The 21,606-nt window shown below is 39.0% G+C and overlaps 1 protein-coding gene across 1 annotated transcript in view; it reads right to left on the minus strand.

The window, feature by feature from the left end:
- The window catches only part of GALNTL6 (polypeptide N-acetylgalactosaminyltransferase like 6), a 487,985-nt gene that overhangs the window by 60,880 nt on the left and 405,499 nt on the right, over nucleotides 1-21,606 (minus strand). The window contains exon 6 of the mRNA XM_055700930.1: nucleotides 16,047-16,230. Within this exon, the coding sequence (XP_055556905.1) occupies nucleotides 16,047-16,230 (184 nt within the window). The remainder of the gene's footprint in view (nucleotides 1-16,046; nucleotides 16,231-21,606) is intronic.

Here is a 21,606-nt window from a genome sequence, read left to right on the forward strand (position 1 = left end):
TTTTCCTTGATGAAAATCAGCTTCTTTATAGGCTTATAAAATACTTGTGCACACTTTTCTCCAAGTAACTTTGTAATTCAAAATTATTCCATTAATAATATTTTGAAATTGATCTTCATGGATCAAAAGTTCCCTGCTCTGAGCTGTATTTGTTGTGACCAGTCAGCTGAGTCACCTGGTATGTTATTACCATCTCTCCTTGCTTCAGTGTAAATATACAGCTGCCCATTTGCTTTCCAATAAGGCTTGTACACAGAAAGCTGAAACATAATTTCCATGCACTTTTGAGATAAAAAAGCCATGTATGCATCAACTGAAGACAAACTGAAAGGGGTTGTAGACAATGTTAAATGTCGGTGGAATTTATTTTTGTCCTATTTCCTTAAATTTATACATGACAGTTAAAAGTCCAAAATTTTTTTAGGAAATGCTTGATTTTTATTTTTTTAATTTTTGCTAAAAAGCTTATTAACTTGCTAATTTAAGTTACTTAAATTATAAAGAAGGTTAACAGCTGGAGGAAATGTGGGAAGAAGGCCTGAGATGTGGTAGGAAAATGTTGCCTCAACAGTCCTCTGTGGACACTTCCATTTGACTTCAGCACCGTTGTGTACCGAGTTTAGTATGACACAGTTTATAAACAATTGAATGGTTGACAAATTCTTGACAAATTCAAAATGCAGATAGCTGCACAAAGCATATGCACTACCACCGACATCCAGCAATAAGAAGTCCTGTATTCCAGTGGGAAAGTATTATGTTTTTCCTCAAGACCCTAGATGTAATAGTGGTTCAAAATATCAAAATGACCCAAATCCAGAATGTCTTAACTCTTCTGTCAAGACAGGGAGGAGGTATCTGCAATAATTACACTGAATTTTGCTCTGTTCCTAGCTTTGCCACATGCGCCTCTGGTAAGTCACTTGTTCTGTGCTTTATATATTGAAGTCAATATTAGTATCTTTCTACTTCAGTGGGATGCTTTGATAACACAAAAGCTTGTGATACAAACAAAAGCCTATAAGAAGGATCTTTAAAAGCTCCCAGCAAATGGTCAAAGAAACAAGAAGTAATTCCTTTCATCAAGTGTTCACGGAATTAAAAAAATAGTTTTCTCATTTAATTTCTTAAAACTTTGTTCCAAGCCCAAGAAGTGTGTCCAATGTCTTTCAGAGATTTCCAAGGGTTCATTTTAGCCAACGGCCATCTGACACAAATATCTGTCTTCCAAAGGAAAAAACAAAGTGGGTTCACTTGGCAATGAGCAAGGGACCAGCAGCAAAGCCTATTTCTCTCATATACATCAGTCACAGCAACGACAGAGGTTATGTTCTGCATACCTGATAGCACATTTTGCCATAGATCAGAGATGCATGATGATTGCCAAGAAGAACAATGCTTTTTAAGCTGAACCAGCCTATTCATATTGAAAGGAAACCAACTGGGAACACTCTGACTTACCATGAGACAAACATTAAAGCACCTAGATACCTAATCAAAAGCTTACCAAGCTCCCAATGCTGAAATGTCATTCCTTTTTTTAGCAAAACACAGCTCCAGCAATAAAAGCCATAGATCAAACACTAGCTAAATGTTCTCATTAATATCTTTGTGAGAACTAAATTAATTTCAGCTTCCAAAAAAGGTGAGACATGGAAAAAGAACAACCAAAGCATTCAACGCAAGGAGAAAGGGACTGTCTTTCCATTTCTTTTAACAGATAGACGTAGGACAGATCACTTTTCAGCATTAGTTTAGGTCTGTTTTTACATATCCTGAGAGGTTTTACCTTTTGCCCTGTTTTATACAACAGGAGTTTTGATATTAACTTGACTGAACTCAGGATATCTTTTCCACAGTTTCCCAGCCCTGCCTTGCAGGTACCTGTGCACTATAGTTGGTATTTAATTTGCTATTCAAATACTCACAAAACCGTTGTTTAACTAATTATGCTCCAGAGACACTCTCTGACTTAGCAGCAGCAATGCTGAATAATTCTGAAGGAAGAAATATCAAACATGCAGAAAGGCAAGCTGTCATGAAAATTTCCAGGGCTCTGTTTTAGCTAAAAAATCTGACAGCACATCAGTTACTAGCCCTGCCTTTGGCACTGTGATGAGCTACTGCTGCTCCAGCTACTGTTATCATCTACAGATTTTTTGAGTCCCAACAAGAGAATCTCCAAAACAGCACATTCTTCAGACTGAAACACCTAACTTTGAAAAATGGGTTAAGGACACAAAAGTTTACTTTTTCCGTTACTATCATATCTCTGGAAGGATGCGTGTACTGTTAACATTACTCTTAACAGGGACAGAAACCAGACAGAGATAAAAAAAAAGGCTCAGAAAGGCAAGACTCTCCAAAGTAAATATTAACAGACTCTGACCTTATGGCTAACACCAAGTTTATTTAAACAGACAGTAAATATACAAGACACCAGAAGTTTCAAGGTGTATCCTGAATATCAAAATGCTAGACTCCCTTGTCACACTACCAGCTGGCAAAATTTACTTACCAAAACCTTGCTCACCAGTAATACATCCTCATCTATGGTTTTCAGATTACTTAACTGCTATAATTATTCCCTTAAAGATGTATTGCTTTTTCCATGCTATTACACTTGAAAATCACAATAAGAAAATTAAATCACAAAAAGAAAATTCATATGTTTACTTGAGCTTTTTAATAAACCAGCATCTGTGTTAAGGTAAAGTGATTCTACTGAAGGGTTCAGAGTCAAAATAGTTTTTAACTTAGATTCGCATGGATTGCCTCCCCCTCTCAAACAAATAGTACTTTAAAGGCAAAAATATTAAATATTAGTTTTAGGACCACATAACTAAGTGTAGAGGCATGAAGCTGGGTTAATTAGCATTGATAATATGTGGGCCAGCTGTGGGCTGGCTTCAGGGACGGTGGGTTGGCCAATATAGATAAGGTGCAGCTGTGGCTGGTTAAGCAGTTGAGAGCCAATGAAGAGAGAGCAGCTGAGGAAGAAGCAAGAGGGAGAGAGAACACGCGTCCTGGATGAGGTGAGACGAGGAGAAGGCAGCAGAGGGACTGGCACGAACAGTGTGTTGGTATGAGATGGTGAAAGACCTTGTTGCAGCTTGATAGTTTGGAGAGTGCTGGGACAACTAAGAATGCTCCTCCCAACATATTTGACCTATCCAAAACACTTTTCACTTTTGCCTTCAGCTTTATAAGAACTATTCCCAGTGCCATGCTATTACTATCAGTGATATTGTTGCAAATAAGGAAGTAAACAAGAAAGCTATGTTAATTTCAGGCTTCATTAGAAACAGAAGTGAAGAACCACCAACACTTATTGAATGAAAATAGACTCAAGTATTGCAAAGCCAACATCAAAGTTCTTGGGGGATCTTTCAAATACATCTCATCTTGCTGCTCTCCTGTATGTCTTGTGCTCGTTACCTCATCAGACCCAAGACTGGATCATTTGAACTTTTGCAAGAATAGCTGTTCCAAGTATCTGAGACACACAAGGTCAGATAGTTCAGGAATGGATGAAACAAATATCAGGTAAGCTTTGGAAAGGGCAAACAGCTTTAAGATCTATTAGCAGAGCTCTTTCCAGCAGATATAGATCAATAGCACTGCTGCAGTATGATGCTACATACAAATCTGGCCTGCTATTTTCGAAAAAGGAGAAATGAAGCTAAACTTAGAGCCGTACCAGAACAACCAGAGGAATTATGGATCCAGTATTTTATGAAAAGAGGCTGAAGAAGGCCACCGAAGTGAAGACTGAAACAGGATGTGATTTCGCTTTAGCAACAGACCAGGAGTTATCTGACAGATCAAATATTTTTAAAAAGCCTGCATGCTTAGGTGTGTTCAATTCATTTCCAGAAAGACCAGCGTTTTCAGAGAGAGATCTGAGGCATCACCTCTGCTGCTGTCATGTTGCAGGAGGCCCTCTAGTCCTGCTGGTGTCACAGCTTTATGGGTTGAACTCCACATCTTTCTGCTTCAGTTCTGCTCTCAGGGTATTTTGGAATTTCCAGGTTATTTCCAGAATGTCAAAATATGCAGAAAGTTACAAATTAAGTTAATAATATTTCATAATAAACTTCCCCCATGTAAGTCAAATGAAACCATTAAAAAAACAGCTATCTTGAGAACTACAGCTACTGTCTCACTAGGTTATTAATACTTCTGCTGGTGCCTATTGTTTACAGATACACAGCGAAGTGCCTTTGAGGCTTCTTTCAGTTATTTTCCACATTTCTGGAAAATTTCTTTTCCAGCTGGGTAATAGCTGTTTTTCCATTCAGAGCACGCTCCTATTTTGTGTTATTTCTGTGACTATTTGAAGAAATTGCTCAGAGCAAAAAAACCAAACCAAAGCCAAAAAAGCATTAGAAGAAACCTACTTCATTTAACATCTGAATTCTAGCACTGTTTAACAAGAACTTCTGCAGAAAAAGATATTTAATTCTATGACTTTGTTGTAGATGCACCTTATGGGGTGTTTGATCTAAACTGAATGTCTGTGAAACTAACAGTGTGTGTGTGTGTGTGTGAGTTACTATTACTCAGCCCAAGCATCAGGTTTCGAGTTTCACCATGCACTGTCCCATGTTTATCCTTTATATGACTACTAAGGAGATTGTGTACTTAATATTTCCCACAGTAGTTATGATTTTACCAATTTACCTTTAGTAGGAAGCTTTCTGAAGCCAGAAACTTGCTAATTCAGCAGACATTAAGCAGAAATGCCAGTCAAAAGATTTTAAGGTGCAGGTTGAGAGGACATAACATCAGCTCTTGCAGGTGAGTGCCCATCATAATGAACAAGAAAGCAGAATCTCTGGAGAAAGTTAAAAAGAAACACCCTATGCTGTACTTTTCTCTTTTCTGTCTATTTATTCGATGTTCTCCCCTTCTCCCTGGGGAAATAAGGAAGAGGTTGTAGTGTCTAAAAGACAACAGAAGCATGAAAGATTCCATCTTAGGCTGAGAGGAGATGACACCCTGACTTGTGAGGAAAAGGGGTAGGGGGCAGCTGACATTGCTGACATTCTGAAATATTCTCTAACCACAGAGGGCCAAGGGCTACAGCAAAATAAGTTCCGGGATTGTATTTGCCCTTTTCACAGCTGTTTTCACATTGGAGAGTTGATGTTGTCTAAGATCAGCAGCTTTTACAAACAGGGTTCCTCTTTCTCTACTGTTACCAATGGATGAAATGAATTCTGAAAGAAAGTCTCATTATCAGTCCACTTTGACTACAAACTTGTTACTAAATTTCAGCCTCTCCTCCTTGCTAACATCTAAATTCCTATTGGGATTTTTCTTTTTTTTCCTTTTTTTCCTCTACTGGATGCCAACAGTGATAATCACCCTATGGGTCAGCTGTCAGAGTTACTTGCTACAACAGATTTTTTTGTTTCTTTTTTTCAAAAAATCATTTCTCTAGTGACATCATTCTTGTTATGCTATTAAGCTTTATTGAGTTACATAAGAATAACTTTCTACAGGTATGCTGTGTACTTGGCTCTTGGATGTGCTCATGCATCCCCACTGAAACGACCTGTAGGTGGGTTTAAATACATTTTTTTATTTAAAAAGCCTGTCTTTTTTTTTTTTTTTCTTTATTAAGACCTAGGCTAATATGCGCAGGTCAATGAGTTTGAAGTCAGTGGCTTCCTTATATATGTGGCCAAACAACTCTGAACAAACTTCCCCTGAAAATTGTAAATTATTCTAATACAAGGAAAGCTTTTGCAGGCAAAACACTACTTGGATTTCATTTAAACGAACATTGAGTGGGACTTTGCCCCTATTGCCAGTAGGTGGAGATGTAACTCCAGTAATTGCTGCAGAAAACAGCTATTCGACAGTCTTTGATACAATTGAAGGTTTGCATAATACAATTTAACTGAGGTTAGATTTCTTAATAAGCATTAGATGAGACAGATGAAATCTGTCTGCAGTTAATGCCCATCTATCAGCCCTCCTTGCCACAGACATCCTTACAGCCTACGGTCAGCTGTGCCCATGGAGCTTAGGAAACTTTCACATTCTACTGTTAATAATAGTAAAAAGGTGAAAAGTTAAATAGGTGATCAAAAGATCTTCTAATACCTGACCACGTGCTGTCAAGTATTTTAAAAAAGCTTGATCAGTATTCTGTTATACCACATTAAAAAAAATAAAAAGCAGCATAAAGTATAGTCTCAATCATCCCAATACCCACATTTTGACAAGTTTTGAGTCCTTTCATACCTACAGAAATTATGAGAATGTTATTACCCTCCAGTAGACATATGAATGGTCTTAAAGTATTACCACTTCCATTAAGACAGTCACAATACTCTGTTTTGGTATTAAGAATTTATGAATCTATTAAATTATCATTACAGCAACTCATACTGGAAATTGGTTGCAATAGCAGTAATACATTCTGATTTACGAAAAACGCAATCATGTCTCTTAACATCACTCTGCTATGGAATAATAATATCCATATTTAGCAGAAATGGAAAGGCAAACAATTACAGGAATATAAGATGAGGTGTAAAAATTAAGGCAATATAGTTGGACATTTACAATAATTTCTGTTATGCTGTCTGATTTAAGGTCAAACGAGAATACCCCTGAAATAGCAGTGCCCATACGATTTAGCTATAACAAATAATTATATACATTGTAACGACAACTAACAAAGGACTATTCTTCCCTGAATGCCCTTTGAACGAGCCAGGAACAAAGATTGTGCTTTGAAGAGTTTTGCTGTTTAAACCACCACTCTGTGAAAAAGAATCACCACAAAATGGGCTAGGCATTAAAACCTACTGCAAAACAGCAAGCTGGGGACTCCAAACATTTCTTGTGGGCTGAGAACTTAGGAAGTTTGCTCTCCTTCTGTGCCTTCCGGGAGTCTCTCCAAAACCGCCACCCTGAGGTCCCCAGACAGTGGTCTGAAAATACTGCTCCAAACTATACTTTCTTCCCTGCTGTTTACCTTTTCCTCGGGTACTCTGAGAGGTCCTTCGCATGTTCGCAATGCTTTGCAAGGGAAAATTGCTGTTAAGAGTTCTCCCACTGTGCTCGCGGCTTATCATCACCTCTTCCACTCCTAATTCACTCCATGTGGACAGGTCGTTTGTACTCATGGGAAAACAGAGTGGTTATTTGCCCTAGCACAAAAACGCCAGGGAAGTTCTGCAGAATCAGCTAAACTTTCTGCTGGAGGGCCAGGAGAGCAGAGGTAGTGGGGTTTCCTCTCTCCTTGCAGGCACCTCAATCTCTGCATGGGGCCAATGGACTTGTGCAATGTAATGCCCACAGCACCTCTCCAGCACCGAAAAGAACACTGACACATCAACCAGCTTAACAACAAAAAACATCAGAAGGGTTGATTTTCAAAAAAAATCACTTGAAGAGATAGTTACATGCTGTTTTCCCACAAAGGAAATAGCTATTTTTAGAAATGAGCAAAGCTGATACAGAAGTCTTGCTCCCTAATAAAGGACACTGTCTTGGCAGTTTATGGAATAACAGATGCCAACAGTTCTGAACCTCATTTGTTCCTGGTCTCTCAAAAGATACACATAGCATTTAATAAATAAACTAACACAGCAAAATTTGGAGTGTTTATCATAATTTTCACCTCACAGGTTGCTGGAAGCATTTGCCTTTGCCTCTTGACAAAATTTGTCTTCCAGCTAGAGTAATGATATGTGGTTACTTGCACGAAAAGGAAACAGATGCTAGTATGTCTGGGGACAATTCAGAATGTGATCTTGCATGTCTTATTTCTAAGGTCCTCATCATGTCAATGCCTACACTGAACTCTCCTAATATTAAAACAAAATTTGTATTAACTCTCTTTTTCTCACTGAAGCCTCAGACAAAAAAATCTGATTCACAAATAACTGCCAGGGTTAACAATTACAGAAACATGGAAAAGACCTAATGACTGTCAGAGAGATGCAAAACCTGCTGATAGCCATTACTAAAAAGCAATCACCTATAACTCAACATCAAAATGGAAATTGTCTTGAGAGGGTATCTGAAAACATTGTCCTGCACCTGATTCAGTTCAGCGTTGCATTAAAAAAACACATGGTGCAATTCAGCAACCCCACTTCAGGGCCACAGAAGTGGTACATGCTGTGTTTTTGGCTGAGAAAACAGAGGAACTACTGGATGTGTTGCTGGAAAGCCAGAGACTTCACATATCTTGATGTGTAGCATGGACCACACAGACATTCTTACCGTCAGGATTTAGAACAGATTTTACTGTTTGCATGAACCTCAAATAGAGCTTCAATAATACTGCAATAAGGCTGTAAAAATTGGAGGGATAATCAGAAATCAAAAATCTTAGTAAACTGGGGAAGCAAAGTAAACAAAGGCAAAAAAGATAAAACGTTCAGCTACAAAGTATCATACCGGTCTAGGGATAATGAAGACAGATCACCTTTTTGGACATGGCACTTCAAATAGATATGAAGACAAATGCCTTGCCTTCAGATATGTAAAATCTGAATTACAAAAGGAAGATGATGAATACTTGGCTAGATACCAGCTCTGCAGAAAATGATGTGGAGGCTACACCACAGCACAAGCCTGGCAAGAATCAACAATGTCAAGGAAATATAAACAGGAATACAGCCTCTGGGACGGGCAAATTCACCCGCCTACTCTACCAGGCAATGATAAGGCTTTGGCTGGTGCGATATCCCCTCTCAGTGTGGAAAAAGTCCAGAGAAGAGAAAAGGTAATAAGCACAGATCTAGAAAATAGGAGTTATTAAGAAACACCCAAAAAAAGAAGACAATTTACCTGAAAATGAAAAATGGACTGACCTGACATGAGTCCTCAAGTACTTAAAAGGTCTTTTCCCAGAATATAGTGTACATGACAAAACATAAAGGTGTTAAAGCTGTGGCAGCAAAGTTTCTGGTTAGATATGATAAGAATAAGCACTGAAACACTGGCAATACATAAATTTCTTCTCAGCCCCTTCTTTTCATGCTTCCAGCACACACTGCATTAGCAGCTTAATTTCTTCAGAGTGGAAGCCAGAAAAATCTCTTCACCTCAGGGCTAAGGTGGTACTAAGCCAAGACAGCTGGACAGCCCAAATCATTCTATGTACACAAGAAATCATAAGGTATATATTGGCAGAAGATGCTTCTATGCCATGCTTAGTTGATCACTGCCTCTGAAAAACGAACCATGGGCATTGGAGGGGAAAGGAAGAAAAGCGTTGTGATGCTGTGCTGTACCTGGCAGACCCAGTACAGCAAGGGGGAAAAGACACACCCCACCCCCCCGACCCCAGCTGCTCATACTGGGCAGACGCTTAAGAATATTAGTAAACTTGAGCCAACGAGCATGTGTGGAACTTGGATCAATGTACAGATTTGAAAGTGGTTTGGAACAGGGGGGTCTGACAAAATCAGTCTTTGTTCTCTCTTCTGTTGGAAGCAACTGTAGCACTAGATAAAGGCTTTACATAGCAATAGATCATTCTTTAAAAAAAACCCACAAAACCAAACAAACAGAAACGGAAATGGATACAGAGGTCACTCCCAACTTTATGCTGGTAAACACTATAAAATTTAAGAGAAGGGTGTTGGTTTTCTGTTTCTTAGTACCAATATGTGTCACCAAATTCTCCATGAAGTTGCCAGAGAAATTGGCTTGAGAATATACAATTAAAAATAGAAATAACAATTTTTTTTTCATGGAAGATTGTTCAGACATGATTTTATAATTTTGAAAGCCAAGTCATCTGATCAATAACATCTCGATAGTGTTAAATAGCTCACCTGTACACACTGAGCGGCATACCTCTGTCGTCTTCTTGGCCACCATCCCAGTCATTTTTATGTAAAGAAATATTAAATTCATGCCCAGAAACTACTTAATTTTCTAATTACTGGTAGTTTTGGTGACCCACTCTATGAATCTGCCCCAGAATACGGGCATATAGACTGTCAAGCTCTAAAGTTAACGCTTGTGTGAAGTAGCAGGCTAACAGCTCTAGAAACGTTACATTCAAGATGTTTGTTTACATTTTTATGCTAACCATGAAGCTTCAAGTGTGAAAGAAAATCAGAAATACAAGTTTCCACAGAAGCAAAAAAACATAAGCTACTTTGGCACTGCAGCATCAAGGCATTATGAACAAAATTAGTTCCCTTTTGTATTAGGAGGCATGAGACACCAGCAATATTCAAGCGAGAAGTTGTGTATTAAACCTGAATCTACCCAATTCAACTAGTATGTAGAATTTGACTAATTCCTTGAGTGACTCTTGTGAAGTTCCAAAAATTATACCAGCAGCAGCTTTTTATCGTTGATTATTTTTTTTTTAATTCTGACAGGTTTCACTCTCTGTAGAGTTCTCTCTTCTGAACTGGCCTTCAGAAAAAATGCAGTTTGTACAGAACCTTTACACTGAAATCCCACCAAAGGCAGGAGAAAATGATCAAATATGCATATCTTCACTCATAAATGGTGTGTCAGTGTCAGTACTTTTGATTGAAAAATATTCTGAGATTTTCATGGGGCCATGGGTAGACGGCAGTTTGTAAAAGCTATTGTTATCTCCACTAACGGTCTCCTACATTACCATAGCTTGTCAAAAAAATAAATCAAGACCTTAAATTACACAAACTCGCACTGGCTGGAGACTGCTTCTCTGTAGAACAATGCCTTTGCATCAAAGATTCCTGTAGCACAGTTCAAAACAGTAGATTAAAAAAATAGATGATTGTTTCTGGTTCTGAGAGGTTTTATGAATATGTTTATAGGCAGAAATCAGCCATAAAAGACACAGACTATAAAGCACTGGGAGCTATAGAACAGAAATCATTGTCCAAAGCACTTTCTAAACTTCAGAAAACGATCATAAAATTGTAAAAGTACTTGTCAGATTTGAAATGCAGTCTTAGCAAAGACTCTTCACATCAACGTGTTGTAAAAAGTATATATAAATACTGAAAGGAGCTGCAGAATAAAAGAGTATTTCTGAGAGTATGTCAAATTCAAATAAAAAGCACGCTGACAACAGCTTGCATAATAAGAATAATACGATTCTAGATATGCAATTCAACAGAAAGTGCCAAGTAATCTTCCAATCTAATACACAACTGGCTACATTAAGGTCATACATGGTTGAGAGTCTGTGATGCAACAGAAGAGAAAGATGTACTGATCACCTAATTTCATCCCTTGAGCTTGTCCAAAATTTTACCAAAAGGTATATCCAGAAACCCTAAGTGGCCCCTATTACTGTGAGACCTTTGCCAGACTCATATGCAAAGCAGCTTTGTGATGGTGGAGTGATTCTGTTCCTATTTTATAAATAGGAAACTGAGTACAGGAACTAAAATGACTCATCAGAGGTTATGAAGTTGCTTCTACTTCCTTGGCTAGCCCAATATTTGCCAAGTTATTGTTCTGGTCCTTCACTAGAATTACACAATTCTTCAGCTTTGTTTCTCTTCAGGGAGGTCTGGAGATGACAGCTCAACATCAGAAGGCAAACAAGGAATTCTTGGAGACTACGAAGCAGTCATATACCAGAGAACTACTAACTTTCCCAGATAGGTGCTAGAAGTCTCGCAATCCAGTAAGTCGCACAACACTTCTCTTGTCGGTTAGGATGTCCATCTTGAGTTGCAATCCAATAGCAATGCTGTTAGGTCTCACTGGCACCTTTCCCTCCCGTAAAACTGCTCCTAGGAGCTGCGCAGCCCTTTCCTACCCTAATTGATCTGCACTATATTAATCCTCTCGATTAGTTTGTGGTTTTCCAAATAGAGTTTTTGAGTTGAATTGTTGATGTTTTCTTCTGTTGCTGCTGGCATGAATGGACACTGATGCCTATCTCCAGATCAGGCATGTGATAACATGAATTGATGTAATCTAACTGCTGCCAGGAAATAAAGAACAGCCATCTCCAGCAAGCTTCAGCATATCAAACCTCTGCTTTAAACTTCCACAGAGCTTTTAACCCAGACAGGCTATTACATCATATAAACTGACATGCTGTATATCACAGTCCATTATAGTAACAAGGTTACCCTATTAGTTTAAGTGGCAATTGCTTGGGTTAAGCAAACTACTCCAGAGACTACAGTGCTTGCACCACAGAAACAAACAGCCACACGAGAGCATGCTTCTATGTCCCAAAGCCATGTCTCATAAGGGCATGCTCTCAAACCTCTGCCATGACAGAGAAACAAACCAGCGAGAGACAGTAAGCCAAGATGATCCTTGCCACAAAGGAGGTAAACATCTCTGGTCCTCCCTGCTTACAGAGCTGAAGATAATTTCCCCAAGCCATCTTAAATTCTGCTGAATGATTGTTGACCGTGGGATCAAGACTGTGAGCAGCATCATGACACGATGATGATTTCATGATTGTCTGACAATTTCCCACAATGTATCAGAAGACCAATTTGCTCTGTGTCGTTTACACAACCCTGAAATGCATCAGAGGAAAATAGCATGAGCCTCCTTCAGAATACATTGGGGTAGTTGTACATGAATCGCAAGAGAAAAATCACTACAGCCAACTGCAATGAGCTGCAAGTGTGACAGAACAGTTGAATGCAACATGAAACATCTGTTGTGGCACATAAAAAATGGAAATCAACAAGTAATTCGCAGATTTAGCCTCTGGATGGGAAGGCAACACATTAGGGGTGAAGTCCAATTCTATGCCTGTAAAGATTCAATGTATCCTGAAAAACAGCAACACAGATCTTTCAGAAAAATAGCTAATCTTAAAGGCTACGCAAGATCCATTTCAGGAATAGTTGTTAAACTTTCCTAAACACTACAATGAGCATAGAACAATAATTCACGTTAAGAGGTTTGATTGAAAATACGTTTTGGAAACCTATGGGAAACTTGGTGTGGCCAGTGACAAACTACATGTGAACCAATTGATGAACTTTGTAGCTGAATGCAGCCTGATTGAGATGCAGTTATAAATTTGTCATGTGACCCTCAGGTTGGTACTAGTACATCATCTGTACCTGAATTTGACACTGCATGGGCTGGAAGCTTTTGAGGATGTTATACAGTCCTAAACGGCAAGCCAGACCTTGGTGTAAAGCCACTTGTCATGAACAAATGCAGATGGCCTGAGAATGGCTGTGGGTGTATATAAGGAAAAGCTGAGATGTGGAATGAAGCTGCAAGTTCTGTCACAGCATAAGGTGGAGATGCTGCCCGAGTGACACTGCAGGTGTACGAACAGCAAACCATGCCCATGCTCACACCACAGATGGGTGAGATTGTCTAGATTCTTCACAAGATGGATTTTGAACTGAAAGACTGTCTGGATAGATGATGCCCAACAGGAGAGTTCCCGCCAACCACTGACCATAGTGCAGTACAGTTAAAAATAATAAATTAAAAAAGTGGGGAAAAATTAATTCCAGAAACACTAGCCTAGCTGGCACTGGAGCACAGTAAGCTCCACGCTACTGCCACACCACATGTCTACCTGAGAACACTTCGGTTTATTGTGTCAACAGCAAATGCTCTGCTGATGCCTGCTGCAGCTGCAGTATTTTGAGCATATGCAGACGGAAAGCAAATGTATTATTTGGGTAATACAATGACTGCTCTTAGGTCTTCTGTAATTTGATCCAGTTTTATGCAGATTATTTCTTAGGCTGATGTGACCTTTCCTGCTTAACATACATAATGAGTTGGCATTTTAAGTGAGGCAAAAAACTCATCAGCACAATTTTTGGATCACGTACCCATTATTTGCTGGTGTTTTACTAAAAATGCTGGCAATTTTCCAGTTCATAAAGATCAGCTCAGATCTGTTGCTGATGGCAAGAAATAAAGCTATTAGGATACCAATAGTAAAATATTTAACCTAAATAAAAAATAAAATCCCTACTGCTTACAAAACAGTAACATAATAATTATGGTGCTGGCTGAAGCCATTTCTAGTTTTAATGTATATGCACCTAAAGGAAAGGAAAACAGTTCTGTGTCTTTAATTCCACAGAAGCTGTCTTTGTCAATTAAGTTACTAATATCTAAAATGGTTAGTAACATTTCAAGTACTTCTTATAAGCAAGGTATTAAACACTCAAGGTGTCCACAGAGAAGGCCCTAGGAGAAAAGCAGTACTGACTTTGAATTAGAAAGTAATTCCTCCCCTAAGCAAAATTCATACTGATTATTTAAAACACCCTATATCCTCACTGTTCTAGTCAATCACTTCTAATCAAAGATACTGTACGAGCTGAGCCAGCCTTCAACCCTGCTGCCACGTGTGGGAATGTGGTTCCATGTGCAATGCTGCTTTTCTGCCTGCATCACTCTGATGTGAATCCTGTGATGGGGAAAAAATAGGAAGACTCTTACTGATTTCTGTAAGAACTGGAAAGCCCTTCCACCTTTCTGGGGAGATGACTACTCAGATTACAAGTGATTTTTAGGTTGCATTGTCCTATGTGTTCTTTGTGAAGCTATTTATCTATGTGTCTTATGACTGCAGGCAGGGCAAGTTGTGTATCAGCTGCTGCCACGCTGATCATAACATCAGTTCATGCAAAACCATAAAATCTGTTCTGTACTGTGCAAAGCCTCATGTTCTAGAAAGTTTCCTATGAGTGCCTCCTCTTCAGGGCGCTCTTGTCTTTGAGAGATGCATACTACCAACAGCAAATGTGTGAAATGGCTGATAAGCAACCCTGTAGCTACGCTGGCAATATAAAAGTTTTACTTACACACAAACTTTGAATGTTGAACCAAATTATACTGTTTTCTAGGTGACTTTCAGTAAGTGGCAAGAAATTACCGCTGCTCAGAGGACCAGGAAGAGCAATGGAGGCTCTAGCAACTCTGGAGCTTTATGTGATTCCACCAACTCTGTATGCGTTGTGGAGTCGTCACAATGGCAGCTGATGTGAAGTACTTCATCAGCACTTAACACCAATGCAAGATGAAGACTGATGGGCCAATATTGAGATAAGAAAAAAGGAACAAGCAGAATAATGAAAATAAGCCCACCGCATGTCACAATCACCTACTTCTCCCTAACAGAGCTGGTCATGCCCTGGATAGAAGTGTAAATTTCTGCACAAATCAGATCCATTACTTCAAAATAGTGCAGAGTCTCGGTCAGAGACACAGGTTTTTCTGTTGCTATTGTTTCCAGGTTTTGTGCTGGGGAGAGGAAAATGCTGAGTTTTTAAATTGTCAAAACCTGCAACGCGGCATTTCAGCCAGGGCTACTGACAGCATCGGGGCCAGTCCTGCTGCTGAGATGGTGCTGTGTGAGACACTTGGAGACTCTGCCCCACTGAACGATGTCTGTTTGTCTGTCCTCTCTCTGCTGATGCAGATTCATTCTAGCTGATCCTTACATGAGAAAAATTAAAAGAAAAGAAAAAAGGATCTACCTTTCTGAAAAGTAGAAGATCATTCCTCTGAAAGAGCTGATCTATACAGTACTGGGGTCAGAGGCTGGCTTATCAAAAAACATTTACAGATCAGCTTGACACCGTTCATGGTTGACAGCCTGGTGTTTAAGTTACAGCAATACATATACACTAGCAATACACTAGTCATAAACAAAGCATCTGCTGGCAGAATGTGGACTCAGCTATTGATGTATGTATTGCATCAACCTCCAGCAAATAAAACATTAAGCTAAAGCCTGTTCAGGAAGCACTCTGTGGAATAAACAGAATAACTAGAGTCACATTCACTCCTTGTCCAACGCCAATACTTTCTGTTAACTACAGGTATGTGGCTGTTTCTTTTATGTACAACCAGGGCCAGAAAAGATGGGGAAGGTTTGTGTTTCCAGGCAGCTTGTGAATTCTGCAACTTATGGCCCTGATCTTTTCCCTAGTTTTGAGGTTTTATAAACCTGCATAAAAGCTGTTTGCTTCTACTGCTTTTCATTAGTACAAAGTGGCCTACATGGAAATTTCTGGGCTTGGATTCTTCTGCTACAGTTACCGTCTTTGTTTGTTCTGCTTCATGTTCCCACTCTCCCCTTTATTGCTACTTACTCAAAGGGGTCGCTGGGATCAGCTCTCTGGAGCTCTGGAGGAATCGGTATTCTTTTGTAGTACATTTCCCAGTCAAAAGCTCCTCGCATGGCATCCCCCGCCTGTGCCTCGTAGCCAAAGTGATTGTGGTCAATGACATCGATCATAGGACACACGATGGTTTTGTGGTTTAGTGCAATCTGGTCTGAAAAATGAAAGTAGAAAATAGGAAACGGCATGTCTAGTCAAGCCATCTATCATATTACTGCAAAGTGAATCCCACAGGTTTTCTGATGTTTGAAGATTGCTTGCTTTGTTCCCTGTGGCCCCCAAATAATTTCATTTTTCAAATCTGTATCAGACCTTTATCTAAAGAGGACTTAATGCAGTTGGGCAATGATTAGAAGCATTTACGGTTCTTTAAAGGGAGGTATATTCCTGTGAGATCCACAGGAGTCCAGTCATCTATATCTCCCTCACTTTGCTACTCTGAGCTGTCCCCAATCTGTCAGCTACAGAACAAGCCAGCAAGCAAAATGTAAAAATACTCCTTCAGCTGTGGGGAGTGTGTATGGCAAGCTCCTGTGAGAGAGATTTGTGTTCCTAAATGTGAATCTCAGCCCTTGCAACCATTCAGCTGCTCTTCCTGTGGCTCTAGTGTGCATCAGCTTTGAGATCAAATGCTACAAATTAAAGGCAAACTCCAACATGAACAAAACAGGGCTTGTGTCCTTTTTTTGTACCAATCTTTGAGATACAAAGAAGGCCCCACAGTACTATTCTTGCTCACCTGTTTGCTAAAGAAAGGAGTTTGTTTTTGCTTTTTTTAAAAAAAATCAGAACTGTGAGGCTAAATCAAATTCCCATCTCTACTATAAAAACAGGGTGGGCCTGAGTCTGCCTTGGTGAATCCTATTGCTTAATACCATAGAGCTCCTCAGAAAAGAAAGACAAGTAAAGAAGATATCTCTACTGCAAGAACTAGGCAGAAGAATAATGGTTTGAAATGAGGAAGTGAAGGGAAAATTTGTAGCTGTGTTGGTGTGAAAGAACAGTAGAAAAAAATATGGACCCTTGAAAAAACAAAATCTCAAAATTCCAAGTATAATAAAGCTTTTTCTCCAAATGGTAGCCTAGATTATTTACAAAATGTAATACATATAGGGCTTATGTGGAAAATGTATTTTTTGTTTTTAAGGACTAAATTTCACTAGTGCTTGATAATAAGCTAAAAAAATGAGAGGGCTGAGTGTGGAATGAACACTTAGGAAAGTATATAATACCGGTGTAATGACTAATAACACAGATTCTCCTTCCTTGCTTCTGAAGGATTGAAATTAAGAAAAAAGATTATTTTAGCAAAACAACTGTAGTCTTCATATTTATCCTCAGCTGTTGTTTAGAGATTGTCCAAATGGGGGAACAATGCTGACCGCTAGTGAGAAATTAATGAGCAGGTTTTTACATCCTTATCCTTTAATAGCAAAATAAATTTAAAGCACAGGCTCTCACAAGATTCTAGGAAACTCATCCCAGACATAACAGCTGCATTACTATTGCTACTGTCAAATGTAATTACATTCAGTGGTATACTGTGTAGTGTTATCTGTAATCATTATGTAAAGTCATTTTTTCATAATCTCTTTCCTGTGATGGTCCTGCTAATAGTTAAAGGGCTTATAATAATCTGTCTCTGATCTCCCCTCCCCCTTCCTTCCCCCTTCCAAATTGACTGGGGGACAGAAACTAAATGGGATTGATTTGGCTGGAGAAGGTCAAAAGTAGACTCATACAGTAACATACTTCTCTTGATCTTTAAAAGCTGTTGCCTTTAAATAGTCTGAAGGATTAGAACTCTAAGTCACATGCACAGCCAGGGAGAAAATTATTTAAGCAATGCTCAGACTCAATCCCAGTCTTCATTACTACAACGCTGCAAGAATTCTGCAAGTAAAATGATGCTTAACCTGCCGGTTCTTCTGTGTTTCTGCAGAAGTTACTTCTCAGCCCCCCCAAAATATTTTAGATGTGATGAGGAACCACAGGAAGATCTTGACTGTTGAAGAAATCAGGGTGTTTGTAGTTGTGCACACCAAAAAGCAGAGCAATCAAACTTGCAGCCTCAATGATTCTTTCGGTATGCCTAAAATAATGAATTTTGTATACATGCTTCCTAGGCTTAAATGTAGCCCCAATACAAATCTAACAAACAGAAAAAGAGAAGTGTAGGGCTAACCTACATCTCACAAGAGTGTTAGTACTGTAGCTTTATAGGTGAGGACATACTGCTGCCTCTACCAGCCACTGCTTTTTATCTCACCTGCTCCTAATGCAAGACACTGAAAGCCACAGCTGAAATGCTTTACAGTTTCTTTTCCATTGCCTTTACTCATCATCTTCTCACAGATTCTTACTGGTCCGAACATTTCTATGCATTATTTCAATGCGTATATAATGCAGTTAAAAGGAAGAACAACAGATAAGCATCATCATACCTGTAAAAATCTTGCAGATTTGATGGAAAGCCTGGGAACAAGAGGGAACATTGCTTAAATCTTTCTCCCTAGCAATTTTACGCAATATATACATACATATTTGAATTTAGCACTTTTAGTGTCAAGCAGAGTGTGCATATATGACAATAAACAGAAGTTTTCAATATTGGCTGACTCATTATCTCAAAAATGTAGGTTTTATCTTTATGAGAAAGATGCACCCCTTTAATTTCAAGTGCTTGTCTCAAATTGGCCTGCAAAGTAACAACGCTGCAGAGTGAATATTCTTGTTTTCCTACTTAAATATGTGATTACAGATGGTGACAACATTTGAGTGGCTCAGCAAATTATCTCTTATCTGAGTAGTCATAAGTACTTGTACTCTCAGTCTCCCCCACTGGCAAGTAAAGTATCACGTAAATGTTGTGGAGGTGGACAGCTATAGCTACTAGGTGTCTTGATAACTGGCTAAGTGTGATCTAATCATGATATAGTTTTAAGCCTTGGTGAGGGGGAACAAACCTTGTTTTGACAAACCTAGTTCTGGCAGCCTATGGCACTACCGATCTATTATCCAGCTCCTCTCATTGCTCCTGCAGCAACATCGGCAGAAGGAAAGATGTACCTGCATCTTTCAGCTGCTTTGCAGCTCAGTTTCTTACCTACAGTAACTGTGACTTCACACCACACTACATTCTCAACTACAGCAGCTGGAGCCCAAGTAACATCTTTCCTTCTGCTGACTCTGTACTACTGGGGAGTGATAACAAACAGCTGTGTTTGCCAACATTTTTTACATGACTACAGCTGCCTGCTTGGTGAACATCAGGCAAAACTCTCTGAGATCTCAGTGGCTTGTTACAGTTTAGAAACCCATTTAAGCTAAAGAAATAAACTAAATAAAGCTTAAAGAAAATAGAGGAAAGCCATTTTGCACCTGTTTTTAAGAAAACAGAACAAAGGACTGTGACTGAAAACAACTGTGGCTCAGTTCTAGAGAGCTATTTAGGTACCTAACAAGTACTGAAATAACTCAGTCTTCCTTTGGTCTAAAACGTGACAGCCCATTCTGAAAATGTAAGTTAGATACCTACGTAACTTTAAGAATCATCTTCATGTGATTGCTCTTGGTTTCCTCACCACCTTCCTGTCCTCTAACTTTCAAGGTCTCATTTTGAGCAAAACCTGGTTTGGAACAGTGGAAACTCTGCCCCTCTCAGTGAAGACTGGCAGTCTTCACCCCAGAGCAGGACTGAACTGTGCTCTTGTTGAGGACTTTTCACTACACATGGCAGATATAATCAGAGCTAAAATAGGGCAGCTTCAATAACTGCCTAGCACATCCTCTGCTGTGGTTTCCTTGAATGACATTCAGTCACATGCAGTGCTGAGTGAATCATGAGATGGATCTTTAGATAAACACTTGCAAAAATACATTACTATTATTAGTAGCCAGATGTCATCTGGTTTCAGTATAGTAAATATTTGCCACCTAATGGTTATAAGAAAGTTCTCTCATCCCTGTAGGAAAACAGGGCACAGGGCATCCTTGAATATACTAGCTGTGTGTTCATTCTCTATTTGTCCTTCTTCACGTAATGATCTACTTTTTCTTTTAAAGTAAAGGCTGTTGATTATGAGCTCCAGTATTTCTAGACCCTCTGGCTGGTTAGCTGTGGATATTTCTACTATATGTACTATATGTACACTTGAGAACTAACGAGAGAACTGGAACTTCGTCCCTGATGAAGCTACTCCCATCTTTCCAGTTTTCTGGCTTGAGGCTGAGGGTTCTGATCATCAGTTCAACACCCAACTGCAACCTAACTGCAATTATGAATCCTTTGTGACAATTGTATTTATTTTTCATTTTTTTATAGGGTGTAACTCAGCTAGATGTATCTTCATTTCAGACGAGAAAGCAAGAAAAGGAACTGTTTTTGCAACTTGCAATTCTCCCATGTCTAAGCAAAATAGAAGGGTTATGCCTCATCTGCAGTAGCTTAGCGAAAGATTTCAGAGGACAAGAGTGAGAATCTTGAGATTGTTTTCATTAGTGGGGCAAAATCAGAAAGCAGAGCAAAGATGCCTGTATATGTAGAGTACTCCAGAGTGTTTAACAGCTACTTGTTGGGGCTGCTTGTGGAAGGCATGTTGAAACTTCTATTTCCCTCTGCTCCTTTATGCCATTTGGTCTTTACATAAATCCACAGAGGTTATTTTTAAAAACACTGATGTTACGATTAAGCGCAAAGTGGTAACAAGGGCAAAGACTGTATGCATAATTTGACATGGAAGCCAGAAAGGATATAAATTTGGAATTTTGTACATTATCTTGTTACTGATCTGAAGAAAAACTAGTTACTAGTTTGTTGTTTGTTTTTTTTTTTTTGGGGGGGGGGGCGGGTGGGTTTCAAGTGATAGTTCATTAGCAGAACAGCATCTCTTCTTGGCTGCAAATGCTTTACCAGCTTACTGTGTGGCCAAACTGTCCTAGCAACAAAATTCAAGAAACAATAGCCATTAACTGGTGAAACCCTATCCCATTGTACACTTATGATGTACTCTTAATTAATACAAATTTCTTCAATAGTAAAGTCAGAAATTTTGTTTTTGCTAGCAAAAAAGCACTCACTTTGCAAAGCACGTATACTTCGCATGTAGTCAGGTGTGTAGAAAAAGGGATATTGTTTCCTGAAGTGAAATCCTAGACTACAACAATTGATTCTTTCCATTCCTTTGACTAATGGAGCTTTGCCAGCTGCAGCTGGAATCCAGCAAAGCAGTCAATAGCAAATCATTCTTTCTAAGCTTCCTATTGTGAATACAGTTGGATTTAACTCTGAGGTCTTGGATACATTTACAGCAAAAGCTGTTTTAATAGAATGTGGAGGACTAGGAAGGAGTAAAATACCTGCATAACAAAAGTTTTCAGGTGTATAGCAAGGGCATAGCATAATACTAGATTTAGTAGTGTATTTAGTAGTAGTAATAATAAAATAATTTGTAACTCTAACAGGCCAAAGTGATGCTTCAAATTTCTACCAGTTCTTTAGTCACAAGAACTGTAAAATGGAGCTGCTCGC

This window comes from Falco cherrug, chromosome 1, assembly GCF_023634085.1.
Source record: "Falco cherrug isolate bFalChe1 chromosome 1, bFalChe1.pri, whole genome shotgun sequence".
NCBI lineage: Eukaryota > Metazoa > Chordata > Aves > Falconiformes > Falconidae > Falco > Falco cherrug.